The 26,093-nt window shown below is 45.7% G+C and overlaps 1 protein-coding gene across 1 annotated transcript; it reads left to right on the top strand.

Moving 5' to 3' along the window:
• Positions 1-1,717: 1,717 nt before the first annotated feature.
• Positions 1,718-24,979, top strand: AHCY (adenosylhomocysteinase). Its single transcript, XM_017677514.3, has 10 exons — positions 1,718-1,867; positions 8,347-8,537; positions 15,957-16,032; positions 17,368-17,517; positions 18,403-18,515; positions 18,944-19,151; positions 19,235-19,322; positions 19,413-19,530; positions 20,660-20,854; positions 24,060-24,979. Exons 1-10 carry the CDS (start codon positions 1,840-1,842, stop codon positions 24,189-24,191), a joined length of 1,299 nt encoding a protein of 432 aa, XP_017533003.1. The 5' UTR covers positions 1,718-1,839; the 3' UTR covers positions 24,192-24,979.
• Positions 24,980-26,093: the final 1,114 nt, after the last annotated feature.

Here is a 26,093-nt window from a genome sequence, read left to right on the forward strand (position 1 = left end):
CCCAGAGCTACAGCGTCTACACAAATGTACACAAATAACTCTCAAAAACAATGTTGAGAGAGACAAGCAAGTTGCAGAAGAATATGTACAGTATGATTTCATTTACACAAAGATAATAAACAGTCAAAACTAAATAATGTGTTGTTCGGGGATAGTCACATGTGTGGTAAAATCCGTTAAGAGAAGCAAAGGAATGATTAAGACAAAATTCGCTGTAGCAGTAACCCGGTGGGGAGAAGGGGCAGGTGATTGAGAAGGGAAACAAGTGGCTTCTGGGGTAAAGGGTGTTTTATTCAATGGACACAGCGTTATAAAGTGTCACAATAGCTATAAATGTGGATGAGATGGCCCAAGAAGAGGAAACAGAGTAGGAGGAACAGAGTAAGAGGAAAAGGAACATCAACTCTTGGAGGCTCTAGAGGAGGAGGAGGAAATGGCTAAGGCCAGAGAAGGAACCAAGAGAAGAGTGGGAAGAGGACAGTTGGGAAAGTGGAAGCCAAGGGCATGCTGTGTGCAGCAGGAGGTGGGCTGGGATGCGGGGTGTGGCACATGGGCTGAATTCAGTCAGGTTCCCTGATAATCCTGGCTGCAATTCAGCAGAGACCTGGAAGTGGAGGCCACACAGCTAAGGAATGAGTGGGAAGTGAGGAAATAAAGATCCAGAATGGGACAACTCTGAAAGTTTGAGAAGGGGAGGAAGGAGATGGACCACAGCGGGGAGGAGGTGAGGGGTGGGGGAATTCCTTGAGAGATGTTAAAGGGTCTTCAGGTGGCCTATTAAAACCACAAGGAAATACATTTTCACATCCATCAGTTCAATAAAAATTTATGCCAGACTGACAATTGATGACAAAGGTGTGGGGCAACAGGCCCTCTCAGATACTGCTGGTGGGAGGGTAAATGGTAAAAGTAGCTTGGAAAGCAGTTTGGCAATATCTAGGAAAGTTAAAAATGTATCTTCAGCACAGGAACTCCACCCCTTGGTACACTTATGTCCCAGAGACACTCACTCATGGGCACTAAGAGACAAGTACAGAAATCTTTATTGTGTCATGTATGCATACGAGACACGACTATATACAATCTGAGTATCAGCAAACAGAAGAGATAATCACATATGTATACAATGAAATGCTACGGAACAGCAAACAGCATACACTCAAACTATATGACCTATAGGCATGACTTACAAATATAATTTTGACAGAAAAAAAAGCAAGTTGTAGTACGGTAAGTACAGCATGGTACCATTTCTATAAAGGTCTTAAACACAAAGAATGCTGTGAAATGTTTAACAATTTATACACATGTCGTAAAAGTAGTAAAAGGCATGCAAATTTACCTAAGCTTCTCATAGTGGTCATCCGGGATGTGCTAGGTACGGGACACACAGCAATTTTACTTACCATCTTGTGCGGGAGGTAAGGAAATTGCGACTCGGGGAAATTCACTGATTAGAATTTCAGTTCCACTGGGTTTTGGCTTTGGATTCACGGACTAACGAATGAAAGAAAGAAAGGCCTTGGGTTTGCTCTCAGGCCTCTTTCCGAGCTCCTATCGGGACCAAGCGGGGGAGGTCGAAGGAGGGCGCCAGGTAAACCCTGACCTCAAGGAGCCGAGTCCGTTCCACCCCCGCTCCTGCCCCTGCTCCCGCGCGCTGGGCCCCGCCCCGAACCGCTCGGCTCCCCTCCAACGGGGCTTATGAATATGCAAACAGGAGGACGATATTTAAAGGCGCTGGCGCCACGCGCAAATCCTGCTCGCCGCCGCCAGCACGGTTTCTGATCCCGGCCTGAGGGCCGGTTCTCCTCGCCTGTGCCATCACTACGCGCCGCCAACATGTCGGACAAGTTGCCCTACAAAGTCGGTGAGTTGCAGAGCCCGCAGCTGGCCGCGTCTGTTAGGTGTCTGTCAGGGGCCCTGTCGGGGCGCTCAGGACCCCTTGAATTTCTGGCTTGGCGCGATCTTGACAACGCGCGGCCGCTTGGGGGCTGGAGTTCTCGCGTCGTAGGGAGCCGGTTGTTGGAGGCGACCGCGGACTACAAGTCCCGGCGTGCCCCGCGAGGCCCGGTGCAGCGGCGCGGGTTGCGGAGCCGCCAATTTGCGGCTAATTTCACGAACTGGGGGCAGGCGGAGAGTGCGTAGCGTGCCTCCCAGGCCTCCTTGGCCCGCTGGGTGGTCTCGAGCGAGTGCCCCACCCTGGGCCGCCTACAGGGGAAGGCGAGGGCACTGGATCCCCTAAGGCGGAGGAGGAGAGGCCTGGAGGGTGAGCCCGAAGCTGGCACTAGTTCACTTGGCCGGGGACTTTGGGCTCGTTACTCAACCACTAGCGAACGGGGACAGTTGTGCAGAGAATCCCGAAGAAAATCTGTAGTGATCAGAAAAGTCCTGCTGTCCTACGGGTTGAAACTGATATACTGATATAACGTTTATTGGGCGTTAGCGGTGGGATGGGCACCACCTTATACCCTTATTCTAGAGTAATTAATTTTATTACAAAGGCTTTTTAGAGTAGGAACTATTATTTTTGCATTTTACGACGGGTATACTGAGACACAGGAATAAAGCTAACTTGCCCACAGTCTTACAGCTGCGGGATGGTGGAGCACGATAAGAACCCAGCCTGTGTAGGCCTCTTGAGCCCACCTTCTCACCACTGAATATAAGTGAACACACTTGCAACAACCCTAAGTTAACTTTCAGCAAAAACCAGTTCAGTCTGGCTAGCGGTTTTTAAAGCAAGTTCGAGATACCATGAAACCCGGAGGTCATCAACATTTGTGGGGTACCTGGTAATTGCATACGTTTACAGAACGATATTTAGAGGTGAACTTTACCCCATCATATAGAAGAAACTGAGGATCTAATAGGAAGTGACTTGCAAAGATTGCGTGGATATAGTAGCTTATCAATAGTTTACCAGGTAGCAGCCAGGGTGGACTGTTGGCCCCCCACTGATGAAAATGAAGCCTGGAAAGGTTAAGTCAGGGTTACATCAGTGGCAGACCTGGAATTGGGCTTATACTGTGGAGAGATGTCCAGTTTCCAATTGCAAAGGAGGAGATAAGGCTGCATATGGAAGTTGGGAGCTTGGCTAGATAGGGTTGGAAGGAAGTAAATCCCCATCAAGGAGAGCGTACTGTGCCAAACCATACCCATATGGCATCTTTAATTCTTAGGGCTCATAGCAAGGTTAGGGATGATTATTCCCACTTTACAGATGAAGAAATTGAGGCTTAGAAAGGGTCTTGCTATTTCTTTGGTTTGTCCTGGGACAGGTGTTCCTGCAGCCTCTGCAGGTCCTCATTTCCCCTGGGTACCAAAATCTCCAGAACTTGGAGTGCCAGACCCTCCTGTGCCCTTGATGTTGAGGGACCCATGGAAAAATCTGGAGCTTGCACAGCTGTCTTGAGGGCAGTGAAGGAGTTATTTTTAACTAGAGGGACATGTGGGAGGGGCTTACAAGAATGTGACAGAACCGATTGTCCATTCCTGCTGGGTCCCTCTCAGGAGGCTTGAGAAGGGCCTCTACTCTAACCCCGCTTGGCCACTGGTTTACCTCTGCCATTGACTGGCTGTGGAACCTGGGGCAAACCTCTCTCTGGGCCCTTTCCTCCAGTTGGTGAGTGTTGTGAGTTGGACTAGGTCCAGATTTGTTTCTTTTTTATGACCCCTGTCTTGTGCCTGCCCCTCTCATGGACCTTCTTCTCCATTCAGTCCTAACAACAGACAGTTAGTGAACATTTGGTTACTCTTCTGTGCCAGACTCCACTGGGCACTGGAGATACAAAGGTGACTCAAGGATGAGGGTGGACATACATACAGATAGTGTAGTAGCAGTGTCTTTTATAAGTGTGGAGATGTGCCCACTTCTCTTATCTCCATGGCCACCACCTCAGTTCTGATCTCCCTCCTCAAAGATCTCCCTAGTCTCCTGTTCCACAGATACATGAAGCAAGCAACCAAAGGGGTCTTTTAAAAAGACAAGTCTGGTCTCCATACTCCCCTAAAACTCTGTAGGTGTCCCACATCACTGGGAATAAAATCCTGACTCCTCATCTTACTCACTTTACTAGAGTCACCGTGGTGTACCCACTGTTCCTACAGCAGGAATAATACTAAGTTCTTTCCGGCTTCCAGGTTTTTATAGAGCACCTATTGGGTTCCAGGTACTGTCAGGTGCTTGGGGAGGAGCTGTCCAGGGTAAGAGAGCTGTTTGGGTTAAAGCCCCAAGGTGGGAATGCGGTCAACTCATCCACAGACAGTAAGGAGGCCCAGTGTGGTCGAGAATCTAGTGAGAGGGAACCAGGGTGGAGAGCTGGAGGGAAAAGGGTGGAGAGGTAAGGCAAAAAGAGTGGGCAATCATGTAGTGGGGGGCCTAAGGCCATGTGAGTTCAGATTTTATTCATGGGTAAGGAGCCAATGGAGCTTTTTTTTTTACTTTAGCAAAAGAGTGTGGGTGATATAACTTAAATATTAAAAAACTTCTTCCTCTAGTTTCTGAGGGGGGAGAACTGTATTTGGGGGACCAGTGAGGAGGCTGCTCCAGTGATTCAAAGCGGTGAGATGTGGTTGGAGTTCTTATATATTTGAGATATTAAGCCAAAAATGTGCTGATGGGTTGGAAGGGGGTGAAAGGGGAAGACAGGAATCAAGAGATCATGTTTTTGAGTGGAGTGACTGGTCAAATGGTGGTTTCATTTCCTAAAATGGGAAGACTGGAGGAGTCACAAGTTTGGAGGGGACAGCAGGGAGTCATAAGGGTTCAAACTTGACACACAGTCGATCGAATCGGGCATCCGAGTAGAGATGCTGAGTAGGCAGTTTAATTATGTGAGTCTCAAATTCCAGGGGGAAGTTTGGGCTGGAGATAAATGCGAGGGAGTCATTGCCCTAAAGGAGGTATTTAAAGCCATAAAATGGGATGAGCTCATCTTGTAAGAGTTGGACAAGAGGGAGCTGATGGAGCCCTGAGGGCTTCCAGACATTAGAGTCAGTTACAGGAAGAGGAGCCAGGAAGGTGGGAAGAAAACCACAGGACAGGCAGAAGCCAAGCAAAGGTGGTATTTCTGAAGGAGGGAGTAATTAGTGGGATCAGTGCTGCAGAAACATGAACAAAGATAATTGACATTAGATGTGGGGATCAGGAGGGTCTTTGAAGACCTAGAGAAGAGCAGTTTCAGTGGAGTAGTGAAGTCTTCAAGGAGGTGAAAGGATATAGGACCAGGCCTTGCAGATGAGAGGCAGGTCACCTGTTGTAACGAAAAAAATGCCCTGTTTGCTCCAGTGAGGAGGACAGGTCGATTCCATGGAGGGAGAGCGGCATAGTTCTGAATTCTTCTCAATGAATTGTGAAATGAGTTTGTCAGTTGATGAGGAAAGGTGTTAGAAGTTCAGAGAGAGTAAAAAAGGAGAGTAAATTTACTAAGAAAATGTAATAGATTGCTGGAGTATCCTTTGAGATTTGTGGTCTTAATAAATGATACCTTTTTAGTGTGGTTGTGATTTTCTTCCTGCTGGGATCAGTGGCTTGGCTTAGGTGCAGTGTTGGATTGAGCTTAATCAGGGTGGAAGTTTTACCAAGAGTTCTCAGTGCCCAAGAGGGTAGAGGGGACAGTGTAATCTTAAACTGTGGAAGGAAGAAGTTGAAAACATGAAAGGGATGTGGTATGGGACAGTGGAATTAGGTAGGATTAATGGATTAGAGATTCTGACCTGACTGGCCGTAGCCTTATAGGAATAGGGGCTTTAGAAGGAGAGGATTGGAAAAGATGGTACATGGCTGAGAGAGGGACCGTGGGTGGGTGTAGTCAGAGTAGGGTGAGGGCCTCCGGAAAAAGCAAGGCAGGATATTTGCAGTCAGAGCAATGTAACTACATGCAAGGAAACCCCCTACTAGAACTGTGTGTTAAACATTCAGCTCTATAGTCATTCTTCAGTGAGATCAATTGGTGTACCCCAGATAAAGAAGAGTAGCACATGTTTATTTCATGCTAATCATTTATAATCACGTGTAAGATTCACTTTAACATGCTAAAAGGCCCAGGCCTATGTGCTGTCTTTCCTCCTTCGGATCTGCTGAGGTGATTTTACAAACTGGGCAAACTAATTTAGCCTGCAGGCCCAGCCAGAACACAGGGGAAGGCAGGAAGGATTGCACCTTAAAGATAAGATTGCACTTAACTTACTCTTTAGCAAACAATGCCCCAGCCCACCTTGGGGGCTGAGCAGCTGGCCTTGTTTAATAGGCCCCCAGACCAAGATGCTGGTTTCTCAGGGAGAAATCAACAGAGCAGGAGGTTACTTGTATCGAGTTAATTGTAAATATCCTAGGACCAATTAATAAGTCCACACCCCTAAGCTTTTTTTCCATGTTCTTGAAAAATCCTCAACTGCCTATAAAATCCCATAGACAAGCACCACCCTGGACTCTCTTGTCCCGTCCTGGAGTGAGCTGGGAGCTCTGTCTTTTCACTTTATCTCTAAATAAAAGCCTGTACCTTGCTCTCCTACCTTGAGTGTTTGTGAAGCTCATTCTTCAGCTTTGTGAACAAGAACCCCCGGCATCATGGACAGAATTGGTTGCTTGAAATCCAGTTTTCCAAGGGAGAGTATCATTGGTGATGGCCTGCCTTGGTGGGTAGGGGTGGGGTGGAGGGTGAATGGGGAGGCAGGATGGGAGTAGTACTGCTCATCAGAGAGAAATATTTCATCTCTGAGATTGTTTATACATTAGGAAGCAGTCCGATTTGCTTGGTTTTATTGTTGTTATTAAGTTCTCCAAAGTCCTTTCCTTCCCATCCACCACCCACTTGGGAGATTGGCAAGATATAAGCCTCCCTAAGGATAAAAATCAGGGCCCATCCTGACCTACTTACTGAAAATGATTTCCAAGGAGATTTACTCTTAACAGTTTGCAAACACTGACCTATGGAATGAGCTAGTATGGCAGGGAAGGGAGGGAGAGCGAGATTATTACTGAGAACAATATTGAGATAGTGAGAAAGTTCATACTTGTATCCTTTCCTACCTGAGAATTTGGATAAATTTGAGATGTTTGGGATGGTAGGGCCAAAATATAACTTTCATTACTAATAACTAATAATATTACTGATAACATCAAAGCCAGAGGAAGTCCAGTGATCCTGCTAACTGAATCCCCAAATTCAACAGTTACCCACCAGCTATAGGCAAGGCCTGCCTTGGTAGGTGGTCTGTGTGGAAAAATACACTTCTGCAGGCTGGCTGCTGCTTGCTTGCTAAAGAAGGGAGAGCTGAACTGAGCATGCCCAGTTATTCCTCCCAAGTTTACTAATCAGACAAGTCACTCCACCTCCCCTGGGACAGAGAGTGGCCAAGGGTGTCAGTTACACAGATGAGTTCCTTCCACGTGGAAACATCAGGAATGGGGAAGCATTTTTATATCAAGGAGATCAAGGAACTGTGTCAAGGCTAAGATGTTAGATAATACCATTTAGGAGTGTTGTAGTTACCAAGAGTGATGACCTAGAAGATGGAGAGCTGGGAGCTAAAATATTTAGTGAATGAGGAGGTTGGCAGGTGGCAGTGGAAAGGGTAATGGTGGGAAGGATATATAGGCTGAGAGTTATTTTTCAAGGGACACTTACCTGTGTTTGTAACTTTCATGTAGTTGTGCAATTCTTCGATTGAATGTTTCTCCCACAAGGCTGTAAAGCTGCAGTTAGGCAGGGACCATGTCTTTATTTTTGACTACCCTGACTCCATAAATCCTTTTGAATGAGTGAGAGAGTGTAGTAACCAGATTGCTCAACCTAGTATTTTTTTTTATTAAGGTATCATTGATACACAATCTTATGAAGGTTTCTCATGTGTGACATAGTAGTTACTACATTCACCCATATTATTAAGTCCCCCCCACACCCCATTGCAGTCACTGTCCATCAGCATAGTAAGATGCTAGAGTCACTACTTGTCTTCTCTGTGCTATACTGCCTTCCCAGTGACCACCCTACACTATGTGTGCTAATCATTATACCCCTTAATTCCCTTCTCCCTCCCTCCCCAGCCCCTCCCCTTTGGTAACTGCTAGTCCCTTCTTGGAGTCTGTGAGTCTGCTGCTGTTTTGTTCCTTCAGTTTTGCTTTGTTGTTATACTTCACAAATGAGGGAAATCATTTGGTACTTGTCTTTCTCCATCTGGTTTATTTCACTAAGCATAATACCCTCTAGCTCCATCCTTGTTGTTGCAAATGGTAGGATTTTCAACCTAGTGTTTTGAATCCACAAGTGGATGAATGAGTGGCAGTGCTTTGTGGTTGGTGGCATGAGGCGGCTCACAGAACTTGCATCCATCCTCCACCTGCAGCTGACATTAGCCTGGCCTCCTGGGGACGCAAGGCCCTGGACATCGCAGAGAACGAGATGCCAGGCCTAATGCGCATGCGGGAGATGTACTCCGCCTCCAAACCACTGAAGGGCGCCCGCATTGCTGGCTGCTTGCACATGACGGTGGAGACCGGCGTCCTCATTGAGACTCTCATCGCCCTGGGTGCAGAGGTGAGGCCTGCAGCGGGCCCGTGTGGGGCAGGGAAGTCAAATGTGGTGCCCCCTCAGGCCCAGCAGGGGCTCTGGCCTTGTCATCATGCTGACACTCTCTGTGGTGACCATTCTGCAGATTTTTCCTCTGACTGGGAAGATAATTTCTGACTATCTTCAGAAACTGTTTCTGCTCAGAACAGATCTGTGACTGCTCTGGACCAATCATGGCTGCCAGAAGGGTAGTATGCCCTGATTGGTTCAGCCTGAGTGATGTGTACCAGTGATTGGCAGCTCTTCCAATCACTTCAGGAGTCTCAGTGCAAGATGGTTTCTGAAAGGGGGTACAGGGCAGAGCAGCCAAAACCAAGCAACAGAGTATACCAGGGCTCAGTCCTTGGACTCAGTTTTCTTTTCCACATTCACACTCGATGATCAGATTTTATGGCTTTAAATACTGTCTATATGGTATGACTTCCAAATATGTATGCTAGCCTGGACTTCTCCCCAGAACTCCAGACTTGTATATTTTGCAGTGTATGTGTCATCTCCACTCAATGATCTAATAGACATCTCAGTTTCAGCATGTCCAAACAAACTCAACAATTTCCTACCCTCCTTTTCCCACAGCCTTCCCCAGTAAAGCAAATGGAAATTACAGCCTTCTAGGTTCTCTCAGTTTAAGAACTCTGCATCGTCCCTCACTGTTCTTTCCCTCACCCCAGCAACCTACCCTGCAGCAAATACTGCAAGCTCAAACTTCAAAGTATGCTTATAATCACCTCCACTGCTACCATCTCATTTCTTCTATGAACCCTTAACAACATCTTATTCACTTGTCCTCTTGTTTCCTTGGGGAACCTTTTCCCCTTCACACAGCACCAGTTTAAAAACATAAGTCAGGGAGAGGAGCCAAGATGGCAGTGTGAGTAGGGCAGAGGAAATCTCCTCCCAAAACTACATATGTTTTTGAAAATACAACAACTGCAACTATTCCTAAAAGAGAGACCAGAGGATACAGTACAACAGCCAGGATACATCTATATCTGCAAGAACTCAGCGCCTCACGAAGGGGGTAAGATACAAGACGTGGCCCGCTGGGACCCGAGCGCTCCCCCCACCCCAGCTCCCCGGTGGGAGGAAAGGAGTCTAAGCGGGGAGGGAATGGAAGCGCAGGACTGCTGAATAACCAGCTCTAGTAATCTGCACCGGGAGCACAGACATGCATTGCATGGTGTGCTGGATATTAGAAAAACAGAAAAGTAAAACCTGCGAGTGGGTTTCCACAGCTAGTGCCCCTGGGACAAAAGAAAAGTGAGTGATTTTTGAAAGTCTTAAAGGGACAGGGGCCTCTCAGCTGGACGGAAGCGTACCAGCACATTCAGCCCAGCAGACTGGGAATCCTGGGGAACTACAGGCGCCCTAGACTGCTGGGAGACAGTGCAGCTCCGAAGCCCACCACGGCAATAAACAGCCTGCCAGTCATTCCCCCTCCTACGCGGTCCCGTCACGGCAGCCAAGCAGCCGGAGAGTGAAAACACCCACAGCAACTGCCCAGAATCTCCTCCCTACATGCAGCCGCCCGGACCAGACCCAGATGCTGCCGCCGATGCGCAGATGCCTGGCACAGGCAGAGGAAACTGGGGCAAGGCACGAAGGGGCGCTGTTCTTGCAGGAGAACACACCAGGCGTGCCTGCCATTCCCCGCAGGGCTCTGGGCTACCCTGATGGCAACCCTGCCCATGGCAGCTTAGGGGATTAATCTGGAGGCTGCGCCAGGTTTGCAGGTAACCGACACAGGCAGCGTACAAGGGCAAGGTGACCAACAAGCAGGAAAGGACTTTGTTCTCCCAGCTGACACATGGACTACATGCCTACAGCTACCTCTATTGCCATGAAAAGGCAGAAGAATTAGATCCAGTCCAGAATTACCCAGACAACCCCCGAGAGAGGGCCTGGGGAGATAGATTTAACCAATCTTCCTGAAAAAGAATTCAAAATAAAGATCATAACCATGCTGATCGACCTGCAGAGAAATATGCAAGAGCTAAAGAATCAACTTGGGAGGGAGAATTCAGAAATAAAACAATCTCTGGAAGGACTTAAAAGCAGAATGGATGAGGTGCAAGAGGCCATTAATGGAATAGAAATCAGAGAACAGGAACACAAAGAGGCTGATGCAGAGAGAGATAAAAGGATCTCCAGGAATGAAAGAATGTTAGTAGAACTGTGTGACCAATCCAAAAGGAACAATATCCACATTATAGGGGTACCAGAAGAAGAAGAGAGAGAAAAGGGGAAAGAAAGTTTTTTTGAAGAAATAATTGCTGAAAACTTCCCCAAACTGGGGGAGGATATAGTCACTCAGACCACAGAAACACACAGAACTCCCAACAGAAGGGACCCAAGGAGGACAACACCAAGACACATCATAATTAAAATGGCAAAGATCAAGGACAAGGACAGAGTATTAAAGGCAGCCAGAGAGAGAAAAAAGGTCACCTACAAAGGAAAACCCATCAGGCTATCATCAGACTTCTCAACAGAAACCTTACATGCCAGAAGAGAATGGCATGATATACTTAATTCAATGAAGCAGAAGGGCCTTGAACCAAGAATATTATATCCAGCACGATTACCATTTAAATATGAAGGAGGGATTAAACAGTTCCCAGACAAGCAAAGGTTGTGGGAATTTGCCTCCCACAAACCACCTCTACAGGGTGTTTTAGAGGGACTGCTCTAGATGGAAGCACTCCTAAGGCTAAATAGACATCACCAGAGAAAATATAAGCACAGCAAAGAAAGCAGACCAACCAAATACTAACTAAAGGCAAAAAATAAAATCAGCTACTCACAAAAGCAGCCAAAGGAAACACAAAAGAGTACAGAATAAAACACCTAACATATAAAGAATGGAGGAGAAGGAATGAGAAGGGAGAGAAATAAAGACTCATCAGACTGTTTATAATAGCTTAATAAGAGAGTTAAGTTAGACGGTAAGATAGTAAAGAACCTACCCTTGAACCTTTGGTAACCACGAATCTAAAGCCTGCAATGGCAATAAATACATATCTTTCAATAATCACCCTAATTGTAAATGGACTAAATGCACCAATCAAAAGACACAGAGTAATAGAATGCATAAAAATGCAAGACCCATCTATATGCTGCTTACAAGAGACTCACCTCAAACCTAAAGACATGCACAAACTAAAAGTCAAGGGATGGAAAAAGATATTTCATGCAAACAATAGGGAGAAAAAAGCAGGTGTTGCAATACTAGTATCAGACAAAATAGACTTCAAAACAAAGTAACAAGAGATAAAGAAGGACATTACATAATGAAAAAGGGGTTAGTCCAACAAGAGGATATAACCATTATAATATATATGCACCCAATGCAGGAACACCAACATATCTGAAACAGATACTAACAGAATTAAAGGAGGAAATAGAATGCAATGCATTCATTCTAGGAGACTTACAACACACCACTCACTCCAAAGGACAGATCTACCAGACAGAAAATAAGTAAGGACACAGAGGCACTGAACAACACACTAGAACAGATGGACTTAACAGACATCTACAGAACTCTACACCCAAAAGCAGCAGGATACACATTCTTCTCAAGTGCACATGGAACATTCTCCAGAATAGACCACATACTAGGCCACAAAAAGAGCCGTAGTATATTGAAAAAGATTGAAATTCTACCAAGCAACTTTTCAGACCACAAAGACATACAACTAGAAATAAATTGTACAAAGAAAACAGACAGGCTCACAAACATATGGAGCCTTAACAATATGCTCCTAAATAACCAATGGATCAATGACCAAATTAAAACAGAGATCAAGCAATATATGGAGACAAATGACAACAACAGCACAAAGCCCCAACTTCTGTGGGACACAGCAAAGGCAGTTATAAGAGGAGGGTATACAGCAATCCAGGCCTATTTAAAGAAGGAAAAACAATCCCAAATGAATAGTCTTAAGTCACAATTATTGAAACTGGAAAAAAAAGAAAAAATGAGGCCCAAAGTCAGCAGAAGGAGGGACATAATAAAGATCAGAGAAGAAATAAATAAAATTGAGAAGAATAAAACAATAGAAAAAAATCAATGAAACCAAGAGCTGGTTCTTTGAGAAAATAAACAAAATAGATAAGCCCCTAGCCAGACTTATTAACAGAACAAGAGAATCTACACACATAAACAGAATCTGAAATGAGAAAGGAAAAATCATGATGAATCCCACAGAAATACAAATAATTATTAGAGAATAGTATGAAAACTTATATGCCAACAAGCTGGAAAACCTAGAAAAAATGGACAATTTCCTAGAAAAATACAACCATCCAAGACTGACCAAGGAAGAAACAGAAAATCTAAACAGACCAATTACCAGCAACGAAATTGAAGCGGTAATCAAAAAACAACCCAAGAGCAAAACCCCCAGTCCAGATGGATTTACCATGGAATTTTATCAGACATACAGAGAAGACATAATACCCATTCTCCTTAAAGTTTTCCAAAAAATAGAAGAGGAGGGAATACTCCCAAACTCATTCTACGAGGCCAACATCACTCTAATACCAAAACAAGGCAAAGACCCCACCAAAAAAGAAAATCACAGACCAATATCCCTGATGAACATAGATGCAAAAATACTCAACAAAATATTAGCAAACCAAATTCAAAAATACATCAAGAGGATCATACACCATGACCAAGTGGAATTCATCTCAGGGATGCAAGGATGGTACAACATTCGAAAATCCATCAACAACATCTACCACATAAACAAAAAGGACAAAAATCACATGATCATCTCCATAGATGCTGAAAAGCATTCAACAAAATTCAACATGCATTCATGATAAAACTCTCAACAAAATGAGTATAGAGGGCAAGTACCTCAACATAATAAAGGCCATATATGATAAAACCACAGTCAACATCATACTTAACAGCGAGACACTGAAAGCTTTTCCTCTAAGAATGGGAACAAGACAGGGATGCCCACTCTTTCCACTGTTATTTAACATAGTACTGGAGGTCCTAGCTACAGCAATTAGACAAAACAAAGATATACAAGGAATCCAGATTGGTAAAGAAGAAATCAAACTGTCACTATTTACAGATGACATGATATTGTACATTTAAAACCCTAAAGACTCCACTCCAAAACTACTAGAACTAATATCGGAATTCAGCAAAGTTGCAGGATACAAAATTAATACACAGAAATCTGTGGCTTTCCTATACACTAACAATGAACTAACAGATAGAGAAATCAGGAAAACAATTCCATTCACAATTGCATCAAAAAGAATAAAATACCTAGAAATAAACATAACCAAGGAAGTGAAAGACCTATACCCTGAAAACCACAATACACTCTTAAGAGAAATTAAGGACACTAACAAATGGAAACTCAGCCCATGCTCTTGGCTAAGGAAGAATTAATATTGTCAGAATGGCCATCCTATCCAAAGCAATATACAGATTCAATGCAATCCCTATCAGATTACCAACAGCATTCTTGAATGAACTGGAACAAATAGTTCAAAAATTCATATGGAATCACCAAAGACGCTGAATAGCCAAAGCAATCCTGAGAAGGAAGAATAAAGTGGGGGGGATCTCACTCCCCAACTTCAAGCTCTACTACAAAGCCATAATAATCAAGACAGTTTGGTACTGGCACAAGAACAGAGCCACAGACCAGTGGAACAGAATAGAGACTCCAGACATTAACCCAAACATATATGGTCAATTAATATACGATAAAAGAGCCACGGACATACAATGGGGAAATGACTGCCTCTTCAACAGTTGGTGTTGGCAAAACTGGACAGCTACATGTATGAGAGTGAAACTGGATCATTGTCTAACCCCATACACAAAAGTAAATTCAAAATGGATCAGAGACCTGAATGTAAGTTATGAAACCATAAAACTCTTAGAAAAAACATAGGCAAAAATCTCTTGGACATAAACATGAGCAACTTCTTCATGAACATATTTCCCGGGCAATGGAAACAAAAGAAAAAATGAACAAGTGGGACTATATCAAGCTGAAAAGTTTCTGTACAGCAAAGCACACCATCAGTACAACAAAAAGGCATCCTACAGTATGGGAGAATATATTCAAAAAATGACAGATCCGATAAAGGGCTGACATCCAAAATATATCAAGAGCTCACGCACCTCAACGAATGAAAAGTAAACAATCCAATTAAAAAATGGGCAGAGGAGACCTGAATAGACAGTTCTCTAAAGAAGAAATTCAGATGGCCAACAGACACATGAAAAGATGCTCCACATCGCTAATCATCAGAGAAATGCAAATTAAAACCACGATGAGATACCACCTCACACCAGTAAGGATGGCTACCATCCAAAAGACAACCAAAACAAATGTTGGCGAGGTTGTGGTGAAAGGGGAACCCTCCTACACTGCTGGTGGGAATGTAAGCTAGTTCAACCATTGTGGAAAGCAGTATGGAGGTTCCTCAAAATACTCAAAGTAGAAATACCATTTGACCCAGGAATTCCACTCCTAGGAATTTACCCTAAGAATGCAGCAGCCCAGTTTGAAAAAGACAGATGCACCCCTATGTTTATCGCAGCACTATTCACAGTAGGCAGGAAATGGAAGCAACCTAAGTGTCCATCAGTAGATAAATGGATAAAGAAGATGTGGTACATATGCACAATGGAATACTATTCAGCCATAAGAAGAAAACAAATCCTACCATTTGCAACAACATGGATGGAGCTAGAGGGTATTATGCTCAGTGAAATAAGCCAGGCAGAGAAAGACAAGTATCAAATGATTTTACTCATTTGTGGAGTATAAGAAAAAGGAAAAACTGAAGGAACAAAAACACGAGATGACTCACAGAACCCAAGAATGGACTAACAGTTAACAAAGGGTAAGGGAGTGGGGAGGATGGGTGGGAAGGGAGGGATAAGGGGTTGGGGGGAGAAAGGGGACATTTTGATTAACATGTATAATGTTGGGGGTTGCACGCGGAGGGCCGTACGACACAGAGGAGACAAGTAGTGATTCTACAACATCTTGCTGCGCTGATGGACAATGACTGGAATGGGGAATGTGGTGTGAACTTGGTGACGGGGGTGTCTAGTAAACATAATGTTCATCATGTAATTGTATAGCAACGATACCAGAATAAAAAATAAATAAAAGTATTTAAAAAAAAAGAAAGACATAAGTCAGGTCTTGTCACTGCTCTGGACCCTGTCCACTCACCAGCATCCCCAGTCTATGGTCACATCTGTCTTCGCTGGGCACAGTTCCTGAGCCTCTCACCCTTAGCTCCCAGGGCTTTTTCTTATCCCTGTCCAGTGAGTCTGGCACTTCTGAGCTGTCTGTGATCAGCAGCCCTGTCTTGTGTCTCTTCCAGGTGCAGTGGTCTAGCTGCAATATCTTCTCCACCCAGGACCATGCAGCAGCTGCCATTGCCAAGGCTGGCATTCCAGGTGAGTCCTGATTGCTGCTGGGAGATATGGGAATGTGTGAAGAGTCTCTGTTTCTTCCTTTCTGCGTCACCAACTCCTATTGCAACAGGCTTCCCCTATAGTAGGAGAGAGGAGTCATGGTCACAGAATGTAGCCTAGTAAGCCATAGGAAAAAGCTCTTTGTCCCACTGCCATCCAAAGTCCTACCAACAGCACTCTCTGGTCCAATTTGTGGCCAGGTGCGGTCTCATGATTGGGAATCACTTGATGATAAGGAGGGGAAGTGCCTTAGAGGAAGGATGTGGGTGTATTTCCAGAGGAATCAGGGAGCGATATAAGGGTCAAGGCTTTGTAGTAGACAAGAAGCCACAACCTGGATATCTGGAAAATTCAGCCTGAAAAACAAGAGTGTTGTTGTTTTGAACCAAGCTTGACCTCGCAAAAGGCCCCAATCTTGTAAATTTCTGCACGCTTATAAACCCTGGACACTGCCGCCTTAACGGCATCCTCCCTCAGAGCCCCTCCTTATTAGCAGGGTCCCTTTTCTTTTTACTCCTCATTAAAAGCTTTGCTAGTTGCTCAGTGCTGTTATCTGCTAGCTTCATTCCTTATGTCTAAGACATAATCCTAAAAAAAACATCTCAGCCAGTAACACATTGTCTAGGGTCTGCCGGCCTGTGGATCTGGGGAAGGACCAGGACTAAAGAGGAAGGACTTTTTCACAAGTGAGGAAAAAGGAATGGGGCATGAAGCAGTTAAAGTAATGTCTGGCACAGAGAAAGTACCCTATACATAGTAGCTGCTATTAGTAATTTTTGGCCATTCTTTGCCTGGGGCAACCTACCACGGACACTGCTGGGACCTGAAGTCCTTTCAGTGCAGAATGCACATTGGATATTGCCTCTTGCGCCCAACTGTATGCGGCCCCTGCCCCTGCTGTGCCCCTATCCCAAGAGTAGGCATTGTGGGTGGGAGCTCTGGTCATGGGGCCAGTCCTTGGGGCCCAGACAGAAGGTAGGTAGGAAAGGAAATAATTATTTCCAGATACCTTTATCAGGGCAGAGGGCTGTACTTAGCCTCCACCTTACTCACTCCATGCTATTATAGTGAGGAAACTGAGTCTCAGAGGGGTGAAATTATTTGCCCAAAGTCATGTAGCTGGTGAGGGCCAAACTAGGATTTGCACTCAGATCTGTCTAACTCAAGTTGTATTCTTACCACTACTAAGTCCTCAGAGGGGCTGGGGGTGGCTGGTGATGGGAATTAGGAAGGAGATAGTATTGGCTCTGCCTGGGTGATGCAGTGGAGCAGATGCCAATGGGGAAGCCAGGTCTTGATGTGCCACTTACCCTCCAGTGTATGCCTGGAAGGGTGAAACAGATGAGGAGTATCTGTGGTGCATTGAGCAGACGCTCTACTTCAAGGACAAGCCCCTTAACATGATTCTGGACGATGGCGGTGACCTCACCAACCTCATCCACACCAAGTACCCACAGCTCCTGTCGGGTGAGTACAGCGGGTGGGTGCACAGGTGCTGGCAGTCTAGATGGGGCCTATTTGCCCATGTGAAAGTAGCAGGTCTGGCAGGACTCACAGTGCCTCGAGCAGCAAATTCTGTAGAAGGCAAAGGAGGACTGCAGGTTTGCTGGGCCAGGCCTCCTGACTTCTGATGGTGTAGGGCCGGGGCGGCCAGGGGAGACCTGGCTGAGATGACATTCCATGAGCAAGCACAGCACAAGGCCAGGGCTGGGCACAGCCGGGAGGGAATCAGTTTTGTTATAAATAAGCATGGTGGGGTGGAAGGTAGGGGGCTAGCAAGTGCAAAGGGCTTGAGGCAGGAAAGGATGAACTATTCAGGAAACAGGAAGCTGGCATGGCACCTTCCTTCACTGGAGAGAATTTCAGGATGTGGCTGGAGCTTTAATGAAGGCCGGATGTGTTAGGATGTAATAGGCCAAAGAAAAGAGTGGCTTGATCCTAAGAGCAAAGGTAAGTAATTGGAGGGTGTTGAAAAGATTCTCTAAATATATACATGTTAAAAATGGCTGCTGGCTGCTGTGTAGAGAATGGGTTGTGGCTGGGAGACAAGGCAAAACATGGTGGTGCAGGGATGGGGTGCTGGCACTGGGGATGGGGTTTGGGAGTTGTTGGGAGAGAGAATCGTTAGATTTGGTGAGGTGGTGATGCCTTCTTCATGCTGGCCCGGGTGACTGGGTGGGTCACAGAGATGGAAACCCAGAAAGAAGAGTGGCTTTAGGGGGCAAAGATGAGGAATTTGGATGATTTCAAGTGTGGGCTCTCTCAGGCTTTTGGGGTCTCATCCCAGAGGTGCCCCCATCTCTTGGGCAGCCCCTTCCTGGCCTGAGACTCCTCCCCTGCCCTCTTGTTTAGGCATCCGAGGCATCTCTGAGGAGACCACCACAGGGGTCCACAACCTATACAAGATGCTGGCCAAAGGGATCCTGAAGGTGCCTGCGTTCAATGTCAACGACTCTGTCACCAAGGTGAGCCTGTTGGGGCAGTGACAGCTCCAGCTGTTGGTTCCCAGAGAGGCTTAGGAGTAAGCCCCTGAAGAAAGGCCCTGGGGAGGCTGTGGGCTAGGGGCTTGAAGCCCTCACTTAAGGGGGAAAAGGAGCTGTAGACTGAGGGAAATACGTACATTAAAGAAGGGGAAAGAGCTATACAGCAAGCTAAGAGCATCAAGAGCTTTAAAATGAAGCAGACTCTTTGACAAAGCAATCTCTTCTAGTAAGTGAACTTTAGGAAGCCTTCTGGACTGCCAGAGAAGAGCTAAGGAGAAGGACTTAGGGCTGATCAGGACAAGGAGCATGAGTATATTAGCTGGTGGGGAGGTCACAGGAGGTGGTCAGCCCAAGGCCCAGCAGGGGCCCAGAGTTCGATCCCATCGCCCCTTTGCCCCCTCTCCTTTCAGAGCAAGTTTGACAACCTCTACGGCTGCCGAGAGTCCCTCATGGATGGGATCAAGCGGGCCACGGATGTGATGATTGCAGGCAAGGTAGCGGTGGTAGCAGGCTATGGCGACGTGGGCAAGGGCTGTGCACAAGCCCTGAAGGGCTTCGGGGCCCGCGTCATCATCACAGAGATTGATCCCATCAACGCACTGCAGGCTGCCATGGAGGGTATGATAGGGTGAGGCTTGGCTGTTAGCCACAGGGGCCAGAGTGGGGTAAAGTCCTCTTGATGACCCGCAGTCTCTGCACAGGCTATGAGGTGACCACCATGGATGAGGCCTGTCAGGAGGGCAACATCTTTGTTACCACCACGGGCTGTATTGACATTATCCTTGGCCGGTAAGTGCTAGTTTGAGGTGCCAGGGAGAGAGGGAGGGGCAGGCTTAGGGCCGTTCCTTGTCCCTTACAGTCTCCCCTGCGCCTCTACAGGCACTTTGAGCAGATGAAGGATGATGCCATTGTATGCAACATCGGACACTTTGATGTGGAGATTGATGTCAAGTGGCTGAATGAGAATGCTGTGGAGAAGGTGAACATCAAGCCCCAGGTGAGAAGGCCCAGTCCTGCCAGCAGGGTGGGCAGATGAGGGCTAAGGGGGCTGTGCATGTGGGCTGGCCACCAAGGAAAGCAAGTGAGACTGGTGACCTGGGCAGTGAGATGAAGAGGGAAGACCACTAAAACTGGAATCTCAGAGGGAGGCCGAAGCATCCGCACTCTTTAACACTCCCAAGATGATTCTGATGTGCAGCCGAAGTTGAGCACCACTGCATTCAGCTTTTACTAAGCATAGGGATTGAGAACATGAGACCTGTTCTCAGATTGTTCAGGCTCCAGCTGTAGCCACTTCAGAGTATGTGACTCTGGGCAAAACTTTGGTTTCTTTATCTGTGAAATGGGGATAATAGTAGTACTTAAATCATAGGGTTGTTATTAGGATTCAGTGACAATAATTTCATACACACACACACATAATGGTTTCATTTATATATACAGTTGACCCTTGAACAACATGGGTTTGAACTGCATGGGTCTACTTATATGCAGTTTTTTTCAGAAAGTTTTTGGAGATTTACAACAATTCAAAAAAGTATTTTCTCTTCTCTAACTTACTATATTATAACATATATAGTATAATATATATAACATTGAAAATATGTTAGTCAACTGTTTATGGTATTGGTAAAGCTTCTGGTTAGTAGTAGGCTATTAGTAGTTAAGTTTTTCGGAGTCAAGTTATATATGGATTTTCTAGTGCACAGAGGGTCTGCACCCCTAATCCTCCAGTTGTTCAAGGGTCAAGTGTATATGGTTTGTGTATGCTCTTAGCCCAGGGTATATGGCAGTAATAATAACAACAATAACAACATTGGCTAATACTTAGCTGTATACTAGTATGTGCCAAGCCATCTGCCAAGCGCTTTACATGTCAGCTCATTGAATTCTCACAGCAGATCTGTGGGGTCTGTAGCTCAGAGTTGCTTAATAAATAACAGCTCTTACTATTATTAATTGTGTGTGCCAGGCCCTATGCTGGAGGTTTTTCTAGGGCAGTCCAGGCCCTTCACAGTCACTGTTGGAGACAGGGAGGCCTCCGGACAAGAGGGTGGGATGAGGCAGGGGTTGGCAGTGGGAATAGTGCCCCAACCAGCCCTCACCACCGATCTGTCTGCTTGCAGGTGGACCGCTACTGGCTAAAGAATGGGCACCGCATCATCTTGCTGGCTGAGGGCCGCCTGGTCAACCTGGGCTGTGCCACAGGCCACCCCAGCTTTGTGATGAGCAACTCCTTCACTAACCAGGTGCTGGCGCAGATTGAGCTGTGGACCCACCCAGACAAGTACCCAGTCGGGGTTCACTTCCTGCCCAAGAAGGTGCGTTCCCATATCCACTCCAGGCCAAAGGTTATGTGTCCAACCCTGGACTCTCCATGCAGGGCTTGCCAGAGTTCATAAAGTGCTCACCTCTCTACCGTGTTAGGGTCCTCCACAGGACAGAAATCATTCTCCTCTTTAATAAAGGAGGAAATGGAGGCCCAAAGCAGGAAATGACTCCCAGAGTGGCAGGGCTGGGTGGTGAGAAGAGCATGGGCTTTGGAATGAGAGTTACCCAGGTTTAAATTTTAGCCTTACCACTTGGAGGGCTGTGTAAGTCCATTGGACCTAGAGTTCCTGACATTGCACGAGAAGCCACATATCAATGTCTTTGTATGAAATACTTAATGTTTAAATGTAGGCAACTCATTACAGTTTTAAAAAATAACCAGGTATGTCAACTTGGACATGTCTGTAAGGCAAATGCAGCCTACAGGCTGCAGGGTTGTGTCCTTGGAATGAGATGATGCCACTAACACACTGAGCATGGCATCTGACGTACTGTGGATGTGTGGTCAGGGTGACCATCACAGTGAGGCCCTCTGAATCAGGCCCAGTGCTCATCCAAACACTCGGTGCAATGTGCCCACTCCCAGGTGTCAGAATTGCTATGTGTTAGTCATGGCTTTTTGCCAGTGTTCAGGGTGAACTGGGCTTTGCTACTTGGGAAAACTGAGGCCCAGACAGGCTATAAGCTAAATGGCAAGAGTAGCTCTTGCTGTCACAACCTTTGGCCACCGGAGGGGCTGTGATGCCACTGTAGTCCCACTACTTGAAAAGCGATGTTGCCAACTAATTAGAAGCAGGAAGAGGCCTAAGTATCCACTCAAGGCCTGGGGTCTTTGTCCCCAGCGCCAGACAACTCCTTTCCCCCAGTCTTCCTCAGGCACTGTCTTGCTGGACCAGATACTTTACCCATATGGGCCTCAAGGGCTCTCTTGTTCCGTGCAGCCTGCCAGGTCCCAGGCTTGTAGGGGTAAAAGTCTCACTTAACCTCCATCTGATCCCAAATGGAGGAATATGGTTGTGAATATGGTGAGAGATTGGGTAGGCCTTTAAAATGAGGCCAGGGTTGGAAGTGAGAAGGCAAAGGTCTCACCTAGCCCCATTCTTACCTCCCTCCTCCATCACTGCCAAGACAGGGATTAGGGGCAGCTTCATGACTCACATGTGACAGATTGGTGAGGGAGTAGGTCCCTTAATTAACAGTAGTGACAGAGCAGCCACCATTTACTAAGTTACCTCCTTACCAAGCACTCTGAATATAACTAGTCTTATAACAGCTGTGGATGCATCCTACAAATGAGGGAACTAAGGTTCAGAGGTTTAACTTGCTCTCACAGCTGTCAAGGCCAAGAGTAGAACCCAGCTTTTGTCTGTCCAAGTTGTTAACCATGATGACACACTGCTTTCTGGGTATAGGGTGCAGGGAGAAGGAAGGGTGTTCTGGGGTAGGCCAGGCCAAGTGGAGGGAGGATTTGGTGTGTACTCCAGGAGTTGGAGACCTTCATTCTGTTAGGTCTTCATTCTGATTGGAGGCCTCCAGAACTGATAGACTTTGTGCTGGGATCTGCTCCTGCCTTTGTCTTCTTCTCCCTGGTTTTTGCATCTGTTAAATAGAAGAATAAATCCTGTCCTCCTCCTAAGGGGTATTTGTGAGGCTCTAATGAGACAGTGGTTGTGAAACTATTTGAAAACATAAAGCTTGCTGGGCTGGGCTGGGCTGTGGTCAGAGGCTTTTGTGCCATCATGGGATGGACTTGAGGCCCCATAGGCAGAGAGAGGCCTCACCCAGAGCTAGAAGCTGGGAAAGTGAGAACTCCACTCAGGGTTGAGTTCTTCTCTAAATGCAACCACTCGCCCTTCAGTTTCAGGCCCCTTTATGCATTTGACAACTGGTCAGAATTAGAAATTGGCCTTATCTAACCCTAGCCTCTGTCCTCCTTGGTTTCTGTTCTAAGCTGCCTTGGGGGCCAGAAGTTGGGATTCTTGAGACATGTTTTAGGGGTTTGAAGACAGATAAACCTGGGTTCAAACCCTAGCTGTGTCATTAAGTAGCTCTGTTAATGACTACCTTGGGCAAGTCATTCACCTTTCTGAACTTGGATTTCTACATTTGTAAAAGGAGGATGGCAATTTTTTGTGAGTTACGATCCTTTTGGTGGCAAGTAGATAGAAACCCTATTCAAACTGGTGTATTGGTTATCTATTGCTGTATAATTAACCCCAATGTTACTAGCTTAAAACAATAAATATTTATTATTTCAGTTTTTGTGGATTAGGAATTTGAGAGCAGGTGGTTAGCGGGGTGGTACTGACTCGAGGTTCTTCATGAGGTTGCAGCAAGATGTCTGCTAGAGCTGCAGTCATCTGGGACATCCACTTCACACCAGTGTTGGCAGGAGGTCTTGGTTTCTCACCATATGGGTATTATCATAGGGCTGCTTACGTGTCCTCATAAGATGGCAGCTGACCATCCCCCAGAGTGAGTGATGCAGGGGGAGAGCAAAGGAGGAAGTTGCAGTACCTTTAGGAGCTACTTTCCAAGTCACACACCGTCAGTTCTACTGTATTCTTCCTAGAAGTGTGTGACTCAAAAAGTGAGGTATTAGGCTCTACCTCCTAAAGGAAGGAGTATTATGAGTTTATGAACAAAAAATTTAAGGACATTTTTAAATAACCACAACTAATTTAACTTAAAAAGGAATTCTGTTGGCTATATAACAGGGAAGTCTAATATTCAGGCCATGGATCCAGGGACTCAGTGTCATCAGAACTCTGTCTTGCTCTATCTCTTGGCCTTTTACCACTGGTGAGATGAAACTGGTACCCTCTCTGTTTAGGAATTGAAAAGCCCCTGTCCCTACCTGTCATGGAAAATATGTCCTATCTATAGATAAATTCCAGAGAAGCATTGTGGTTAGCTCCTTGGGTTTGTGGAGGGTGAGGAAGGAGATGTAATTGGTCCCATCATGGCTACTTGGAGGGGAGAATACAGCATGGTTCCCTCTTGAGGAAGGGAAGCCTGGCAGTCAAAAATACATCCATCCACTGAGTCTGTCTGTGAGGATAGAAGGGTGTAATATGCATAATGCACATGGCAGATACCCTAACAGAATAGTTTTTGCTTTTATTGGCAGCTGGATACAGGTAAGTGGTCCCAGAGCATGGCACCAGTTCCATGTCTTTCTCTGTTTCTCCCCAGCTGGATGAAGCTGTGGCTGCAGCCCATCTGGGCAAGCTGAATGTGAAGCTGACCAAGCTGACCGACAAGCAGGCTGAGTACCTAGGCTTGCCCTGTGATGGCCCCTTCAAACCTGATCACTACCGTTACTGAGAACCAGGCCTTCTCTTTGTCTTTCAGTGTTTGTCCTTCCATGGTCCCATCTCTCTTCTCCAAAAGCAGATGGCACCAACTTTGAGATTTGTTTGTTAATGTCCCCCATCGATGTTTTTGGGGCTGTTGGTCACTCAGGCTATGGCTTGCACTGCATTCCTCATACTGTTCCAAGTGTGGCAAGGGAAATTAAGAAGTATGTCCTCAATCTCTGGTCATGATGGACATACACAGGAGATACCCACAAGGATCCATGAGTGTAGGGCTTTTGGAATTGCCCTGTCAGTCCTTCCATAGGCTGGAAGTCAGCTGTGGTGGTCATAAAGTCCTTGGACTGTACCATGCAAGCCCTCACCTGGCCTAAGGCTTGATACCCATGTTCTTGGTTTACAGGTTCAGTAGTTGCTCAGCCTATGACAGATGAGATGGAGCTATAACAGAGGGTAGGGAGGAACTGTTGAAGTCTGAACACTCTTAAGAACTTGGCTTAGTGCTGGGCATGCTCTTAAATCTCAAAACAATGAGGTTGGTATTTTCAGTCCTCCTTGTTTTACAGGGGTTAGAATATACTGTTGAGGGACAGCCAAGAGAGGACAAAAGAAGTACAGTCAGAGGTTGAAAGGGTCCAGAGAATGGAAAAGCTAACATAGATCTTCCACTTCCTGTACTATGGTTCCTATCATAACCCAGAAACAAAGAGATTAATTTGGTTTATGTTTAACTAATGCTTATAATGTTAAAAGAGAGCAGGAAGATGGGTGAATAAAAATTTTGGTGCCTAAAAAGAATTTTGAATCTTTATTATGTAGATAATCCACTGCCAACAATGTATGGTATGAGCAAGGGGTAATAGTCACATGCTAATGAAGACAAGGGGTTGTCTGCAATGTGCAGGGCTGAGGGCAAACCCTTGGGCTTGGAAGGATGGGTGAAGTGAAGGGATAACTCATTATCTCGTCAGGTGTGTTTCTTGTGAACAGCCTGTTTTTTAACCCAATCTAAGATGTCACTGAGTAAATGAATTTAACCCGTTTATATTTATTGTAATCCCAGTCTGTATTTATTTCCTCTATCTTATTTTTTGTGTTACAGTTCATATTTTCTTTCTCCATTTCTACTTTGGATTGAACCAATGTTCTTAAGGGATCACCTACTGGATGCTAGGTGCTTGACAGTTGATTTTCTTTTCTTACATCAGGCTTAGTGAAATTACCCTAATTTTATAGATGATACTGGAGACTTGTAGAGGTTAACTGTCTTTCCAAAAGTCATGATTCAAATAACAAAAAGGTGAGTGGGAAGTTGGACTCTATTTGCCTGAATGGTCATATACTGAATACCTCTTCTGATCTTGGAAATCAAAGTAAAACAGTAACCCACTTGGGAATGGTAACTGGAGATATTCTAAGGGTCATTCATTGGATGGAAATTCTGATGGGTATGCTAGGATGTTTTGAGACCTGACCACAGCCTGCTAGGATTTCAAGCTAGAGGGAATAGGCAGGAAACACAGCTTTGCCATCTCCTGGCACTTCTCTTTTTCTTCCCAGTTTTAAAAAGTTTAAGTGCCTGACAACAGTAGAAGAAAGGCATCAGGAAAGAGGTGGTGCTTGAAATGGATTTAGAAAGAACTAAAGATTTTTAACAGGATTTGAAGGCAAGAGCATTCCAGGCAGCAGAACAGCTTAAGCAGGATCGAGTGAAGGGGTAGGGAGTGGGAGAAGAGTTGTTTGGCTGTAGTCTAGGGGGAGCTATGAGATAAAGGGTTAAAAAGGTGGCCTGGGGGACAGGAAGGAGAGGCCTTGGAACACCAAGATGAGACCTTTGGTTTTAATCCTTGAGCTGCATAGACCCTGAAATGTCCCTACTTGATTGAACATTGAATAGTTAAGGCCTGTTCAT

Source organism: Manis javanica, chromosome 5 (assembly GCF_040802235.1).
Source record: "Manis javanica isolate MJ-LG chromosome 5, MJ_LKY, whole genome shotgun sequence".
NCBI classification, from domain to species: Eukaryota; Metazoa; Chordata; class Mammalia; order Pholidota; family Manidae; genus Manis; species Manis javanica.

Bases quoted from the DNA above. Each gene is read 5' to 3' on its own strand.
- AHCY (XM_017677514.3), top strand. From the start codon at position 1,840: ATGTCGGACAAGTTGCCCTACAAAGTCG. The intron at 1,868-8,346 runs GTGAGTTGCAGA...CTCCACCTGCAG, and splicing joins CAAGTTGCCCTACAAAGTCG to CTGACATTAGCCTGGCCTCC. The intron at 19,152-19,234 runs GTATGATAGGGT...GTCTCTGCACAG, and splicing joins ACTGCAGGCTGCCATGGAGG to GCTATGAGGTGACCACCATG.